Below are 11,402 nucleotides of genomic sequence, written 5' to 3' on the forward strand. Positions count from 1 at the left end.
GGCTCCTAGTTTCTGTCTTGTCTTGGCTGTGTGAATTTGGCTAAAACAGTAATCTCCCATTTTGTTCTTTTATGTAATGGTCCCACTGTTCCTCAGGTAGAAAAAAGGACCTAACACATAGTAGATGAATTATAGAGGAAAATAGTAGTTGTAGGATTATGTAACACATGAGATTTAGTATGCTCTTTAAGAACCTATAAACTACTACTCTAATCTGAAAGAATGGAGTTTTACAGTAGTTTAAGCATAGTTAGCTATACTTTAGAATAGGTTTAAGATTAGTTAGCTCTCATTCTTCCCATCTGTTAGTTCTAAAAAACTAACTGTGTGTTTTTGTTGTTGTTGTTGTTGTTGTTGTTTGTTTGTTTGAATGTTTTTAGCTTACAAGAGAAGTTCCAGGATATGGCTACAACAACAAGCTCATCTTGGCAATATCTGTGACTGTAGTCGTGATGATTTTGATTATAATTTTCTGTCTCATTGAGGTAAGAACAATTAAAGTTTCCAGAAGTGGCCAGGCGATAGTCCCACTGCAGAGTATATTCTGCCTTTATGACAGTCAGAAGCCACAAATCGTGTGTTTGACCAACGTACTGTTCATTTTTGTCCTTTGTTGGTGCTTGGGAATGATCCTTGGATGCAATTCATATACAGTACTGCTGTGCTATCTCCCCAGACCAGAGCCCACAAATTGAAAACCAAAGTCATTTTTTTGCATATCTACTTATTAAAAAAAAATAGGGGGTGGAAATAGATAGCATAATAATTATGCAAATGGACTGTCATGCCTGAGGCTCCAAGATCCAAGGTTCAGTCCCCTGCACCACCATAAGCCAGAGGTGATCCGTGCTCTGGTAAAAACTCTGGTTGTGGGAATTATATGGAATTGTACCTCTCTTATCCTCTAATCTTGTGAATCATTGTTACATCACTGATTTTAAAAAGTAAATAAATAATTGGGGGTTAATGTATTATAACACATTTGTCTATACATGTGTAAGCTTTCCCAGTTCTACATAGCAGGTGTCTGCCACATATTCACACTGTTATCCCCCTGACATCCAGAACCCCAAGCTCCTCTCCCTACAGGCCATTCCCTCCCCAGGGTTCCTTGCTTTGGTGCAGTATACCACCCTCAGTCCAAGTTTTGTCCACTGTTCTCCATTTTAACCCTTTCTCCCAAGTACACCTACTTGGGGAGTCATCCCATACTCATCCTTCTCTTCCTGACCTCTCCCACTCAACTCTTTTTTTCTGCATTCATCAAAGATTGAGAGCTTAGAGTTTCTGTTCTTGTGTCTAGGTCTTTGATGACTGGCCTTGATTCCCCAACATTGGTCATATCAATTTGACCTTTCTGCCCTCCCTATGTTTGCTCCTTTAGTTACTCTTATTTTATCTGGTCACCCACCTCCACCCCCCAGCAGTCTTTCATTCCTGTTACTCAAAGGCCATGTGCCCAAAGTCACTTTTCCTTCCATTACTTATGGGTATTTCTCTTCAGTCACAAGAAGTGAGCCTTGCTGTGTTCTTTTATTTTAAGTATTGCACAGGGACTTTTGATGAAAACTATGCCCAGGAGATCTCCCTGGCATTGAAACCGTGATTGTTAGCAGTCTATTTTCAAAAGTTAAAATTAAGAAGGCCAGAAATTGTGTAATAGTAAAATTTCTTTAAATGATGCCAGTGGTTTGATATATAAACACTAGTTATTGTCATTCTACCACTAATTATTTTCCTTGTTAGCTGAAAGTATGAGAATTTCATATAATTGCCACCGTAATGGAGCTATACTTTACTTTGTAAGAAAGGACATGGCTAAAAAATAAAGGTGGTATTTGATTCATTAGAGTTACTTATTAGCAGCTTTCTGCTCTAGTGTCTATATAAGTTTTGGCATTGTCTAAATAAGTTAAAGCACTGCAGATAGAATCCTATAACAGTATTCTGTAAAACTTGCCATATTTACTGTAGCCTATTTCTGAAGCCTACCTTTTTTTTTTTTATCAATTTACATCATGGTTATTCACTCAGCAAATGCTGATATTAAGAGAATTTTAATAGGGTATCAGTCTTGACTCTCCCAATCGAACTTAATTTGCCTTGTCTTTTCTCCTGTTATAACAGCTCTCTATTCCAATCAAAGCTATGCCTCACTATACCTTACTCATACCATGTGATCCCTGCTTTTGTCATACCTTTACCCATTGGAAATTATCTCATTTCCCTCTACCTGCAGAAGGCCTATGAGCCTCTCAAATACCACTCAGGTTCATCTTTCTTCATAAAAGTCTTTCTCAAATACTAAAACTCTCCTGGTCCTAGTCCTTCTGTGAGTTTTATCACTAATTTTTCAAGACCATCCTGAGACGTTCCTCTCTCTCCCTGAGAACCTAAAAATTGGGAGAAGTACTAGGGTCAACACTTCATGGAGCATGTCAGGACCAAATGAATTTGTGGTCTATCAGACTTGGCTCAAACCTGACTGGATGTGTTTATTAAGAAGCATGTGTATGTTCAAGAGGGCTGGTCAGTAGCTAGATAAGCACAGAAAAGGGTGAGGATGCAACCAACATGGGCTGTTCCCATCCAAGCATTTCCCAAGAGTCCCAGGGTAGTACATCAGACAGAAGATGTATGTACACTTCCTAGGATATGCCTGTGGGGGAGGTGGATGGATCCACATAGCTCAGTATTTTTCATTAAACACTAGATTCAGATCTTACTGTGTTTTTCACCAAGTAGTTTTCTGATTTTGCCAGAAGACAGTCCCTTGGGTAGGTACAGATTCCCTATCAAACTGTCATTTCACTCCCTATTATGTTGTCAAGCCTGTCATGTGGATATGGTGAGACTGCTCTAATAGGAAGAAGTGAGTTCTCTCCTGATGAAGGCTGAGTCAGATTTATAAAGTTGTGAGACTAGGAACTAGCATAGGATCAGCTTTGCAAAGGCCTCTAATAGTTACTGGCTAATACACAGAGGATACTGTCACGTCTCTGGGTGGCATGCAACCTTTTGCTTTTTTTGTTTGTTTTTGTATCTTTATAGACTCTTAGACTGTGTTTTTAAAATTTATTTTCAACTTGCATTTGTATTTTTTTTTTTTTTGGTTTCAAAATTTCCTCTTTCTACTTAGATAGCTTTCTGAGGACAGAGACCATGCAGTGTTTTCTCTATAGAATACAATATTGGTGTTTAAAGCAGAGAAGAGTAATGGAACCTAGTGTTCGAAGCAGCATCCAGTCTGGCAAGTAACAGACCAATATGTTTATAAGATATTTCAAAATTACCCTAGAGGCTTGGAGATGGCTTACCTGGTAAAGAAGATAATTTACCTTGTGCGAGGACTGTGATTCTTTTTTTATTTTTTAATGTTTGTTTATAAAAAGGAAACAGTGACAAAAAACATAGGATAAGACAGGAACAACTCCACACAATTCCCACCACCAGAACTCCATATCCCATCCCATCCCCTGATAGCTTTCCTATTCTTTATCCCTCTGGGAGTATGGACCCAGGAAGACCCTCATTCTACCCTGGTCACCACATAGGAGCACCTGCACAGGATAGTTTTACCAGTTCTGTGATGTGACATCTCTAATTTCCTGTCTCTCTCTCTCTCTCTGTCTCTGTCCCTCCCTTTCTCTCTCTCTCTCTCTCTCTCACACACACACACACACACACACACACACACACTTCTAAGGAAGAAAGAAAGAAAGAAAGAAAAATGTCTGGGTGTAGTGGTGAAATTGTGCTGGCATGGAGTCCCATAGTAATCCCGGAAGTACTAAAAAAAAAAAAAAGAACAAGGAGTGGAGGTAGAAAGAAGAAATGTTAGCTTTTAATGTTCTAATCATTCATTCGGAAGAATGAATAAGTAATAGGCAAGCTGCTTAACTGTTTTGAGGACTAAAACACCAAGTCCCTGTCTCTTTCCTTAACTGAACACTATTCTAAAAATTTAAAAAAAGAAAAAAAAAGCTTCATTAAATATTAGAGGAAAATATATCTTAACATATTTTTATTTATCCCTATATACTTTATTCATTTTATTGACATTGTAAATGGAATCTTTCTAATTTTAATTATTTTATATAAGAAAACTAGTGGGGGCTGGGCTGTGATGCCCCTGGTCCCTGGTTAGTGTACATAGGACTAAGCATAAGGACCAATACAAGGAGCTGCGTTTGAGCCCCTCCCCCCTCTGCAGTGGGATGTTTCACAAGCAGTGAAGAATGTCTGCAGGTGTCTTCCTCTCCACTCCCTTTTCAACTATTTTTTTTACCTTTATTTATTAATTGGATAGAGACATCTAGAAGTCGAGAGGGAAGGGGATAACAAAGAGAGAGTGGTCCAGGAGGTGGCACAATGGATATAGCATTAGACTCTCAAGCATGAGGTCCTGAGTTCAATCCCTGGGAGCACATATACCAGGGTGATGTCTGGTTCTTTCTCTCCTCCTATGTTTTTCATTAATACATAAATAAAATCATTTAAAATATATGTGTAAAAAGAGAGAGAAAAGACAGAGATACATCTGCAGCACTGCTTCACCACTCTTGAAGCTTTCCCCCTCCAGGTGGGGACTGGAACGTTTGTTCCATGCACATTGTAACATGTGCACTCAACCAGGCGTGCCACTACCCAGCCTCTCCCTCCATCTCTCTGTCATCCCTCCCCTCTGAGTTTCTCTCTGTCCTATTGAAAAAAAAAAAAGATAAGAATAAGAAAAAAATGGCCATTAGGAACGGTAGCTTCATAGTGCCAGCACCGAACCCCAGTGATAAGCCTGGAAGCTAAAATAGAAAAAAGAAGGGACCCAGGATGCAGCACAGCAGGTTACAAAGTGTAAGGACCTATATAAGGATCCTGGTTGAGCCCAGGGCTCCCCACCTGCAAGGGCAGGGGTCGCTTTACAAGCAGTAGAGCAGGTCTGCAGGTGTCGATCTTTCTCTCCTCCTCTCTGTCTTCCCCTCCACTATGGATTTCTCTCTGTCCTATCCAACAACAACGACAGCAATAACAATAACAACAATAATAAGGGCAAAAAAAGGGAAAAAATAGCCTCTAGGAGCAGCAGATTCATAGTGCAAGCACCAAGCCCCAGCAATAACCCTGGAATCAAATTAATAAATAAGTAATAGAAAAGAAAAAAGAAAACTGGTGAGGCTTATGTATTGATCTGCTGACTATATTTAGCCACTAACTGAATTCTCATGTGACTTACAATAAAATTGTTGTTGATTGTTAAACTTTTAGGATATCATTTCTAGATATGTTTGTCTCTTCTTCTAAAACCTCATTTTTTCTTATTGGTTAAATGTATCCTCATCAATGATGAATAGTGGCAATAATAATAAACACCTTACTTTGGGTCTTAATTAAAAAAAACAATCTGTTCAAGATTTTAGTAGCTCCTTTTAAGAAAGTCATTATTTGGAATTATCTATTGAATGTTATCTAGTATAGTCAATAAAATATATTGCCAGCTATATACCAGATCCTAAGGTAGGTACTATGGAAGAGTCAAAAGCCTAACAGGAGAGAATTTCTGTCCCAAAGTTATCTGACTAGGTGGATAAGATAATAAAAATGAATAAAGATTTGAGATATTATACTAAATAATCGTGATCATGTTTTGTTTTAAAATAGATTTATTCTCATAAAGCATCAGGGGAAGAACAGCTGGAGGGCAAAGAAAGAAAATCAGGGTAAATATTTGTCTTGCAAATTATTTATCTGTTAATGAAACAAGAGAGAAACTAGAGCATTGCTCAGCCTATGCACTGTTGGGATGGGCCCCCAGGGCCTTAAGCATACAAGGCCTGCCTACTAAGCCACCTTCATGGTTGCTCATGTGGCAGCCATTCAGAGTAGAATTTTAAGATTTTTTAAAAATTGTATTACATTTGGGAGAGAGAAAGTTTCACAGGACAAATGGGATGTACCTGCAGACTTAAACCTGGATTGCATGCATAGGAAAGCACACCACCCTCCCAGATGAACTATCTTGCCAGTGTACGGTACTTTGTACACATGTGAATTCCTGGAAGCCTAGCATGCATGGAATTATTTTCAGATTCCAAGGTCTGGGGGCCCAGGAGATGGTATGCCTGGTTAAGTGCTCACATTACAGTGCGCAAGGACCCAGGTTTAAGACCCTGGTCCCCACCTGCAGGCAGAAAGCTTCACAAGTGGTGAGGCAGGGCTGCAGTGTCTCTCTGTCTCTCTCCCTCTCTATCTCCCCCTTCTCTCGCAATTTCTCTCTGTCTCTAGCCAATAATAAGTAAATTTTTTTTTAAAGTTCCAAGTTCTGTGGTGATTTTTCTCATTGTAATTATAGACTGTGGTACCCATTGGTCCTAACAAGACCAGAGATAATACACTGTAAAAAAATTTTAAAATGAATAAATCACTAATTTGTATATATGTTTTTCTCCAAGGGGCTTTTTATCATTCCTGCTTTGTAAGAAATACTCATCAGGCAGTGAAAGTCAGGTAACTTTGAGGATGGTAGAGTATTGTAGCTAAAGAAAGCTGTGGGAAATGCAGAATTAATATTTCCATTTGGCTTTTTCAGGAGGGCTTTTTCTGGATGAGGAGGCCACTTTGGCTTAGAGATATGTATAGGCCTCTCAATGCCACACGCAAGAAAAATATGGCAGAAAAGTTACACGACAAGGATTCTTCTGATGAAGAGGAGATCTTCAAGAAGGAGCCAGAGTAAATGACTGGAGAATTTTTTTTAGTTGCCTAAATGAAGCAACATTGCAAAGTTTAGCAGTTCCTCTTAAAAGAAAATGCTTGACATTCTTTTTCTGTTTTCAGGTCACTCAGTGAAGTCATAGTAGAGAAGACTCCAGGTTCAGAGTCCACTGCTGAAGAGATGGGCCAGGAAAGTGAGGGAGGACAAGAGACAGCCACAGAGTGAACCACACCCTGCACTAGGCCACCTGAAAATTTTATTTTCTAATAGCTTCTCAGGTGTTGCTTGTAAAATACCTACTTAATCTTATATTAAAATGTGTAAATTCATAAGTCTAGCAATGTGATAAGGAATTGAAACTTGGTTGAATATTTATGTGCCAAGGGCCATAGCCAAGAAAAGCAGAACCGAAGCTGAAATCCCTCCTGGTCACCAATGTTTACCACAAGAGGGAATGTGGGCAGTGTCAGAAAACTGAGAACTTTTATACATGTTCCAACAAATGTATTTACTGTTTATTGTAAAACATGAATCCCCCAATAAAACAGACCAAATAGGCACCCCTGTACCTCTTTTTCCCAATGTAACTAGTCCCGTGGCACTAAAAACTATGGCATCCTTTGGCTGCAGATAATTATGTAACAACCTGTTCTGATGCTTTTCCTCTTGTCCAGAAAGTACCCATCATTTACAGTATACTGGACCTCCTGCACACAGACGGTTACGTACTTCTCATCTCTCATAGGGTTTTTGCAGCTGCCAAGTATTTGGACCATATCCCACCTCCACTGTCAGGTCAAGATTTCTCCTGAGTTCTCAAACACACACACATGTGTCTTTTTTCCTGGCAGGGAGTTCTCCAGCCTTAAAAGATAGTGGACATTTCTTTTCAAAATTTCCAACTTACAACTAGGTAGCAGAGAGAAGCTGGAGGGCTAAGGCAAAGGAAGATTGTGAGAGCAATAATTATTTTCCCACCTCAGGCTTTCATTTCAGAATTCAGGCATTTTGGTAGAGCCACTTCTCCATGTACTTGCACTGCTTAAGCCTTTCCTGTCCCCACTGAGACTATCCTGCTCAGCTCCCCCAAGCTGAGCCCTGAACTGAATGTACCAATATAGGTCATGGGTGTACGTGTGATTCCAAAGGATAATACCAGCACAATCTGCTGAAGATGCAAAGATTTCTCCATTACATTTTACATTAGTAAGCCAGTAAGAGCTAAACAGATTAGTGATCAGAAGAAATTTTCAATGAGCAAGATTTGGTATTTTACCTAAGTGAAGACAAGTAAATGCCAGTGCTCTAGTAATAAAAGTTGGAAATGATGCCAACTGTGGGACAACAGCACAGATTCCCCTAGAGGAACAGTGAATCTAAGGAGGTGGAAAGAAGGAGAAGGAGAGAGAATATATAGAATAAAAATTGGGCTAGGAGAAAGTTTAGCCTCATTCATAAAGGAGACCAGGGGTTCATTCCATAGTACTACATTAAAATCTGTCATTCATTCCAGTTTGAATTCCAAGAGGAAGGCATTTGAGCTCCAATTTTTGAAGTAAGAAATCAATAAATGTATGGAAATTTGTTAAAATTGAAACAGAGGGCTGGCTGGTGGTGCATCTGGCTGAGCACACATGCTACAATGCACAAGGACCCAGGTTCAAGCCGTGGTCCCCACCTGCAGGCTTCACTGCTTGGTGAAGCAGTGTTGCAGGTGTCTTTCTTCATCTCTGTCTCCCCCTTCTCTCTTGATTTCTGGCTGTCTCTATCAAATAAACTTAAAAAAATAAAACAGACAGGAAAACACAAGTAAGTCCTAGAGACATGCCAAACAAAACTAACGGTTTTGTGTAAGCAATTGGAATATGTCATTTGAAGAGCTAGTATTGATGAAACTTAGTGGTGGGAGAATCATCACCTTACTAGCTTTGTGGTTACTTTACCACAACTACTTCCCACTGACTCAAAGTTACTGCTGCCACTCAAAACTCAGGGAACCACTGCTCTGGTTATGGCAGCCCCACAGACTCAAGCTAGTGTCTGCGGGTACTGAGGGGGGGAATCTAACATTCAGTCTGCATGTTTGCTGCTACAAAAGAGGGAAAGAATGTCTTCAAGCATTCTAGCTGGGAAGCAGGTGAGGTTCTGGATGCAGCTGAAAGCAGTCATCCACAGTGGTAAAAGGAGACACACTTGGAGTTGAACAAACAGGGGTTTGTTCTCTGGGCCTCATGCATGGCAAAGAAAGTGCCTTTCCTGTGAGCTATTCTTCTGGCCCCAAATCTGCTTTGCTTTTTTAACAGACTCCTGCATTTTTAGGCTAACACCTTGAACTCCCAAGAAAGGTTAACTTGTATGGCTCCCAGCCCCATGGAGGGCAGGGCCTCCTGGCTCCTAGGAAGCACCAGGCAGAACCAGCTCTTGCTCCTAAGTCCTGGTGGGAATAAGCTGTTGAGATCTAGAGGCTGACAGAGCACATCACTGAAGGATGAGTGGGGAGCACATCTGTGAAGAAGAGGAAAAGGCCTGAAATTAAGTGGGAATAATGACTCCACATAAGGCTTTATGTCTTAGAGGATAATGTTGGAAAGAGAACTTGGCACTACTCACTGGAGTGTTTGAGCTTGCAGGGCAGATGAAAACTAAGACTTCAGCCTGGGAGTTATATGGTTAATGTGTATGAGGTCCACCCCTGAGGTTGGTGGAGCAGTAAAATAAGTCTGGGTCCCTGACACTTGATCCAGCCAGTGAACTGCTTAGCCATACATTACAAGAGAGATTCTTACTTATTGGGCTCACTGTTGTGTTGGACGTCAGTTGCATCATGGAAACTTACAATCTAATAAGGGAGAGGTTGCATATAGTTGCTATTATTGCTTCAAGAATGCCTTGTTTGGGAGTAGGGCGGTAGCGCAGCGGGTTAAGCGCACGTGGCACAGAGTGCAAGGACTGGCTAAGAATGCCTTGTAATAAGTCATTCCCAAACTCAGATGGAACAGTGACTGTCACCAGTGTGCAAGTGGGCTGGTACACTTAGGCTTTAATGCTCTGTTGGCTGCGTTGACCTGTGTCTCACTGCTGGTCTGCAGATCAGCCATATTGGCTCTTTTCCACATGTTTGTGTTCTGGGGCTCAAACTAAAGAGGCACCAATAGTAATATAAGAGGACAAGCAGAAACCCAGCAGATGTCTTCAAGCTTGGCAGCCGAATTGGCACACCCGTATCTGCTCATTCCATTGGCCAATTCAAGTTACATGGCCAAGCCCAAAGTCGGGGGACAAAAAAGAGCACCCACACTGGGACATGGAAGAGTGTGATTCAGGAGGAGAATAAGGACTGATACTTCTATTCTGGGATGTGACTGAGTCTTGGTTTGGAGTTTAGGCACCCTGGCTCCATTCTTCCAGAAAGAGCATAGTGAAAGGTAGTTGACTGTCAGTGTGAAGATTCTACCACAGTTCAGTCAAGCCAGGAAACTGACATGGCAAGAATCCTAACTCCTCCTCTCCAGTGCCTAGTACCATGCCCTGCTGGCAACGATGACTCAGAAAATACTGAGTTTTAGATGTATCTTGATTCTCCCCCATGAGATTCCTTATGGGAGTAGATTTGACCTCCTAGAGGTCAGAGTATAATACTGTGTATTCACCCTGTGAAAGGTACTATGCCATTTGGAGCTAAGAGTTGTACCCAGATCTGTCTGCCTCTGTAAGGGCTCCCCAGAAAGAAACGTAAACTTAAAACAGTTTAGTAAAATTCCTTTCCCTAGAGGTCATTTGAAATTGAAAATCCTTATTTCTTCTCAAATACCATAAAATAATATTTCAGATACAGATATAAAGCTATACAAGGTTAGTTAAACAGCATAGTGGTTGTGCAAAGACTTTCCTTCCTGAGGCTTTGAAGTCCGAGGTTCAATCCCCATCCACATCATAACCCAGAACTGAAGAGTGCCCTGGTCTATCTAAATCTATCCCTCTATATATCTCTCCATTAAAATAAAATGAACATAAAATATTGATTAGAAATTTTAAAATATGTATAGATAAAGATATATGATACAGAAAAATATCTGGAAGATTCTATAGCAGGGTATTAACATCTGCGCTTTCTTGAGTGTTAGGATTATGAGGCTTTATATTTTTGTCATTTTGTGAATCCATATCTTCTACTTAGTCTACAAGTGACATGTTTTTAGACAAGCAAGAAGGAAAAATCTTATTTTTAAATGAAAAAATTAAATGGAATGGGATAGGAAGGAGGTAGAGAGCATTATTCACCTGGAAGCTGGGAAAGTCACAGTTAGGGGCAATGGAATCAAGCAACTCTGGGCCCTCCTGTAGGTATAAATACACTAGAGAACAAAGGACTGATGTTGTTCTCAGAGATATCCCACACCAAGCCCACCATCATAAATAAAATTTCTCCTTTTCCAAGCATTTGGTTCTCTGGTCTCATTTGTTGCTTTACTAAGAAAAAATACTGCTCACCCTACTCATCCCTGGCAATATTACTTGGTTTAGGACACAAAGTTCTGGGCAAGGATCTCTGTGTACTGATTACCTATTAGGGCCAGGATAGAACTGAATGATAACAGTGGTCAGCCTAGGACATGTTGTTCTCTGCCTTTGGTTAGTTGGAATTCTTTAGACAAATGTTGTTATGTCCTTTGTGCATGCTTCTCCTAAATCC

General features: G+C 40.3%; 1 protein-coding gene across 1 annotated transcript in view; it reads left to right on the forward strand.

The window, feature by feature from the left end:
* The window catches only part of LOC103119405 (leucine-rich repeat-containing protein 37A-like), a 52,141-nt gene extending 44,948 nt beyond the window's left edge, over nucleotides 1-7,193 (forward strand). Inside the window, exons 10-14 of the mRNA XM_060202495.1 lie at nucleotides 381-485; nucleotides 5,656-5,714; nucleotides 6,447-6,501; nucleotides 6,584-6,726; nucleotides 6,832-7,193. Coding sequence (XP_060058478.1) covers nucleotides 381-485; nucleotides 5,656-5,714; nucleotides 6,447-6,501; nucleotides 6,584-6,726; nucleotides 6,832-6,934 — 465 coding nt within the window. The 3' untranslated portion in view covers nucleotides 6,935-7,193. The remainder of the gene's footprint in view (nucleotides 1-380; nucleotides 486-5,655; nucleotides 5,715-6,446; nucleotides 6,502-6,583; nucleotides 6,727-6,831) is intronic.
* Nucleotides 7,194-11,402: the final 4,209 nt, after the last annotated feature.

Source organism: Erinaceus europaeus, chromosome 12, assembly GCF_950295315.1.
Source record: "Erinaceus europaeus chromosome 12, mEriEur2.1, whole genome shotgun sequence".
NCBI lineage: Eukaryota > Metazoa > Chordata > Mammalia > Eulipotyphla > Erinaceidae > Erinaceus > Erinaceus europaeus.